General features: G+C 33.6%; 2 protein-coding genes across 3 annotated transcripts; both read right to left on the bottom strand.

The window, feature by feature from the left end:
• Nucleotides 1–1,428, bottom strand: LOC122279740. 2 transcript variants are annotated; one of them, XM_043090540.1, is made up of 2 exons: nucleotides 478–1,428; nucleotides 1–252 (listed from the first exon to the last, which is right to left on the bottom strand). In XM_043090540.1, exons 1-2 carry the CDS (start codon nucleotides 897–899, stop codon nucleotides 171–173), a joined length of 504 nt encoding a protein of 167 aa, XP_042946474.1. In that variant the 5' UTR covers nucleotides 900–1,428; the 3' UTR covers nucleotides 1–170. The 2 variants fall into 2 exon arrangements, with proteins under 2 accessions (XP_042946474.1, XP_042946476.1); XM_043090542.1 differs by having other exon boundaries at nucleotides 473–1,423.
• Nucleotides 1,421–2,303, bottom strand: LOC122279528 (UPF0481 protein At3g47200-like). The gene is made up of 2 exons (XM_043090214.1): nucleotides 2,235–2,303; nucleotides 1,421–2,173 (listed from the first exon to the last, which is right to left on the bottom strand). Exons 1-2 carry the CDS (start codon nucleotides 2,301–2,303, stop codon nucleotides 1,421–1,423), a joined length of 822 nt encoding a protein of 273 aa, XP_042946148.1.
• Nucleotides 2,304–5,393: the final 3,090 nt, after the last annotated feature.

Consider the following 5,393-nt stretch of genomic DNA (forward strand, 5'->3'; position numbering starts at 1 on the left):
CATCTTTATTTATAGAGAAATTACATTGAAATGGGATAAGATAAATATCTTAAACATTATGAAAATCAAATCAAGATAATTTGATTTGATATTATTTTCAACACACATCATTCAACACACACAATCATATTGATCATAATTATTTCCTCGCAAACACAATATTACATATATTAATGGTGATGTGGTCTTGATCGGGAGGACCTAGCAGCTTTGAGTTGAAGTGACAACTCTTTCATAATTAAGAAGAAACGCCTGCAGCAAATTAAGTACTGCAGTGAATTATTTATAAAGAGTAATGTTCTGTAGATAGTCTCGTGCATAATTTTGTAGAAAGGTAGACCATATTGAAGAAAGTAATTTTCTTTCATATTTTATAAATTAGGACATGCACGAGACTTGAGTTTGTAGAAACTATTACATTTTATTTAATGGCATGCAGATGAAATAAAACTGCGCGAACAAATTAACTTACCGTACCTTCCTCGCGCGATCTCATAGGCTTCGAGTGAATTTCTTGCAGAAGTTATCGCATGGGGGCCAGATGGAGAATGCAAAGTCTGAGTGGCGATTAGAACTAGCGCGGATAATGAACCGAAAAAAGCAACAACCTTCCAGGGTCTGCTAAAAATATCGTGAAATAATTCAGCCATCCAGACCATGATTTTGTTGTCGTAGTATTTCTGAATCTGAGTCCTGACGTACTTATGCTCGTCGAGGTCAGGCACCAAGTCGGTGCCTATCTCATTGAAGAGCTTAGCCACTTCTTCGTCGCTGCCGAGGAGGTTGAAGAAAACGTGTGCTTTTCGTAGTTCCTTGACGTCGTTGGTGTTTTCGATGAGTGAATCGACGAAAGATACGTAAGAGGTGATGCCGAAGTCGTTATCGAAGTCCAGACACATTTCGTATGCAATTAAGTTCAAGAACTTCGGCCCCGTTGAGTCATCCACTATTAGTGGAGGAAGCGAGAGGACTCCCTGGACGCAGTTGATCAGATTTCTACGAAAAGATATGTTTCTCAAGGAATTACCTTCACTTCGCTTCACATGGATTCCTGCTGCTTTAAGCTCCTGCACGGTGCGACGCGATTGCCAATCTGAGCTCCTCTGTGAGTTCCTTTTTGATGCCCTGTATTAACGTATGTCTACCCACTGCACCACAGCAGAAAAATAAAACTGAGAATTCCATCTCAGAGGATGCAGTACAAACAGAATGTTGAAGAATATTCCTCCTCTGCAGAGTTTGTTATTTTCTCCAGTTGTAATATTCCTTTCCAGCTGTAATACTTCTTACATTTTCCTTTTGTCTGATATGTAATCGACTCCCTATATAAAGGCATGAGCACTAATGAAGGATGTATGATTGAGAGTTTTTTTTTTTTTCTACAGAATGATAATTCCTTCTCGTAGTTTCTTTTACAATGTTATTCATTTACTCTGCATTTCATCACCCTGGCTCCTTCTGTTTTCTCATTTTCCTTTCCGTTGCCCAGAAGACTTGACCTCAGAAGGTGGAGAAGATGGGTCGGGTTTTCTGGTGGCTTCCCAGATTGCGGATCCGAGCTTTTGTCCATTAGTACCATGTGGTGGTTTCTTGTAATGAATTTGTCAACCGACTTCCTCAACCCGTCTCCCACAGGCTTAGGGCTCGAGCTCATCAACAACTCGAGGAGACGATAAGGAACTTGGTTCTCCAGCAAGAACAAATCCTGTTGACAAAAGGCTACAATGTCGTGTTTTATATCCAAATCTTTGAACTTGTCTTTAATAGCCAGGTCAATGTATTGAAGGATTACGCAACCGTCGACGACCAATATCCAGGCAAGGTCAACATCGTTATACTTCTTCGTCACCTCCTCCTCGAAGCACTCCCTGAGTACCTTAATTTTCCCATCAACAACTTGGCATATTTCTTCAATAGTCTTCTCGCTATTTTTGACAAATTCGTTTGCCAGTTGACTCTTGAACGTCTCTGCAAGCTGGTACTTTTCCTTTCCATGATGGATAGGACCCAATGATACCACTCTTGGCTCATAGTACTTGACGAAATGTTCGTGATCTCGGCGCAAGAATATAACCTTCTGTATTTTTGGTGTTTTGGTCCTTTCGGATGTTCGGACTTGATTCTCCTCCTTGAACTTTTTAACCCTTTCCTCTCTGCTTGAACCGCTCTGCGTCTGTGCCTCCCCGATCAACGGAAATGACAGGTTGGTCGCGGCCTTGGCTTGTTTCACCAACTTCTATTCTGATCACACCTTTCTTCGAAGGCAACTCCACCTTGGAAACAACAGGCTTCGATTCGGCCATTGCAAGTAGCAACGCAGTTCAATCTGGTAATTGCTGTTCTATAGTTCTGAATTTGGCAGTAGTACTTTTGTAAACTTTAGTTTGAGAAATTTGGGAATGTTAATGCATACAATTCCCTGAGGAAACTACATTTTCAGGACTTGAGAAACGTAGCAAGTTTGGAATATTCGGCACTTTTGGAAAACTTGGGTTTGATAAATATAGAAATGTTGCTTTTACTCGAAATTAAAGCTTGGAATCATATGCACACACATCACTGAAGCAACTCATGTATTTCATGCCTTGACAAACGTACTTAGCAAGCTCGGAATAGAATCTACTAATAATGGCCTTTTGCGATTAATTTATAGCGGCGAAAAGACTATTAACAACTAATTTCAAAATGTCATTTTTCTTATAGTGTACGTACTAGTACTCTCGCATAGATTGCCGAAATTAAATTATAGATTTCATCCACATTAAATGAATTTATATACATCAAGATATCTCAAATTCTTGCTCAAACTGGAGCGCTTTAAGTGGAAAACAAATATACACACAAAATGAGTCATAAAATACTTATTATTATGCATTTAGATTTTTTAAACAATATTAAATGCTCAATAAATGTTATAAGAACTACTTTATGTCTATCTTTTTCTCATTGAATATCTCGAGTTGGATCAATAATCCAAAGAGATTTTTATGGATTTTCATTTATCAATGCTCAAAAGTTACATTACTGGCCTATTTCAATCGTGGTGTGTGAACTCGAGCAATTAGGTAAATCGATTAAGGATGGCAATTTCATGATTAGTATTCTAGTGCTGAACACTTATGGAGATTAGCATCACTGTATGGAGATTAGATATAGTACTGCTTTAATAATTAGTTGAGGAGTTCTCAATAATTGTTTAGATACAAGTTTGGAAACAGATGTCCACATATCTTATGTCTAATCATCGGAAGTTTGATGAGGCCAAGAAATTCTCGCCCTTTATTAAAGCTGCAGTCTAACTACGTACAAATGCCCTTTCTTAATATAAAATGATTATGATATATAATAATAATTTAATTTTATAATTAATACCGAGATTGCGGCTTTAATAAAGGGTGAGAATGTCTTGACCTCATCAAACTTCCTATGTATGACACAAATATAAAATATGTGGACATGCAATATCTATTCTAAACTTGTATCTAAACAATGATAGAGAATTCCACAACTAATTATTAATGCAGTATATCTAATCTTTTGTAGTTTTAGGGTGTGTATGTTATGTATAAATCTCTTTAAAAAAATGGATAAATACTGAAATTCATGAAAAAATCATTTTTTTAATAGCGTAACCCAATATTTTTAAAAGAAATATTTAGAACTTATATATCTTTAAACTGTATCTAACATCACTTTTTTACAAAGCAACAGCCTGAGCCTGTAGTGATCTTACCGCTATGGGATTTCTAGCAACCTAAAGGAATTTCTTTTGTATTTTTTTTCCCTAATAGTCTTTTCCTAAACCAGTGAGGTATGTTAGTAAGTTGGAGAATGTTTCGGACAATGTCCACTAGGTTTGGCCACTTAAGAATTTTGAGATGAAAATCTTGAGTTTTAGATAAATGATTAAAATATTACATTTTAATATTATAATTGTTTTGAAATTTGAAAAAATTAAAAAAAAAGTTAAATTATTTATTATATTTTGTATGAAAATTTAAGAAATATGTAATGATAAGATGAGAATTTTATATTTGAGATAAGAGTAGCCAAACTGAACCTGCTCAGTAGTTAGCTATACATTGGGTATTCTTTATGTAAGATAAAACAATGGAATTGTAATAATCCAAGCCCACCAAAAGCCCAGCCCAGCTCCTTTTTCTTTTCTTTCTTCCCCTTCTCCTTCCTTCGTGTAAGTTCTTTCGTGTAAGTTCTCATTTTCTCTGATTCTCATATCCTCTCTCTCTCTCTCTCTCTCTCTCTAGTGGTAGAATCAACAATTTTTTTTTGAAGAGGGTTAACTTTTCTATTGTATAACACATTTATATAAAATAAAAAAGAGATTAAAAATTCATAAAACATAACTATATATAAAATTAAATCTCGATAATTTACTACATACGCATAAAAATACAATTATAAAAACACAACTTAATATACATTTTAGATTTATGATGATAATATTTCATGAAATAATATTCATCCATTATTATTTTCGTAATGAAATATTTAGAATTTATTTTTTTCATAGAATTTAGAATGCAATATTTCATTCTAGCATTTAATATAGTTTATTAAGTTTCATGTAAAATATAGATATTTTCATGCCACATTAAACATATAATAATATAATTGAGACATTAAATAATTTTTTTCTTACTCAATAAAGTCTAGAGGATAAAACCTCTCAAATATTTTTCATATATAAATTATCACTATTAAATGAATTTTTTTGTATTTTCACTTTGAATTCCATATTAGGAAGCCTAATATTATATAACAAAAAATTTTGGAACCCATATTAATAAATTTATTATTTATCCTAAATTTAGTTTAAATTAATCTTAGTGAGGCCATATCCTTAAAAATAGATAATATATAGAAATTATACAAAATTTAAGGACTATAGGAAAAATTGGAAAGATGCATTTTTAGATATATTGAAATTTTGGAAAATTCTAGAAAGCGTATGGGGATTATGGATTTTTTTTTAAGGGGGCGTCATTCTCTATATTTATAGAATTATATATTTACACTCTCTCTTTCTCTCTTCGTGTGTTTAGTAATTTACTTCTATCCATTTTTTCTATTTCCATCTCAATTCTTGTCCTTGCAACGTAATTACCTCCATCCATAGCCACTGCTCCTTGCCGTTTTATCACCACCAAAGATAATATTAAGTAAATTCTTCTCTCTCACATGTAGTATATTTAATGAATTTTGAATATAAAATTTGTTTAAATTCGGTGTTGTGAATTGTTGAGAATATACTTAGTTGATTACGTTGTTAACATGTCTTGACGATGAATTTAATATTCAAGTATTTGTAGTTTTGTTATATGGTTGAGTGTAGACCTTATTTAGGCTAAAATAAATAAGGGAATGGAGGCCGT

This window comes from Carya illinoinensis, chromosome 10 (assembly GCF_018687715.1).
Source record: "Carya illinoinensis cultivar Pawnee chromosome 10, C.illinoinensisPawnee_v1, whole genome shotgun sequence".
Classification (NCBI taxonomy): Eukaryota; Viridiplantae; Streptophyta; class Magnoliopsida; order Fagales; family Juglandaceae; genus Carya; species Carya illinoinensis.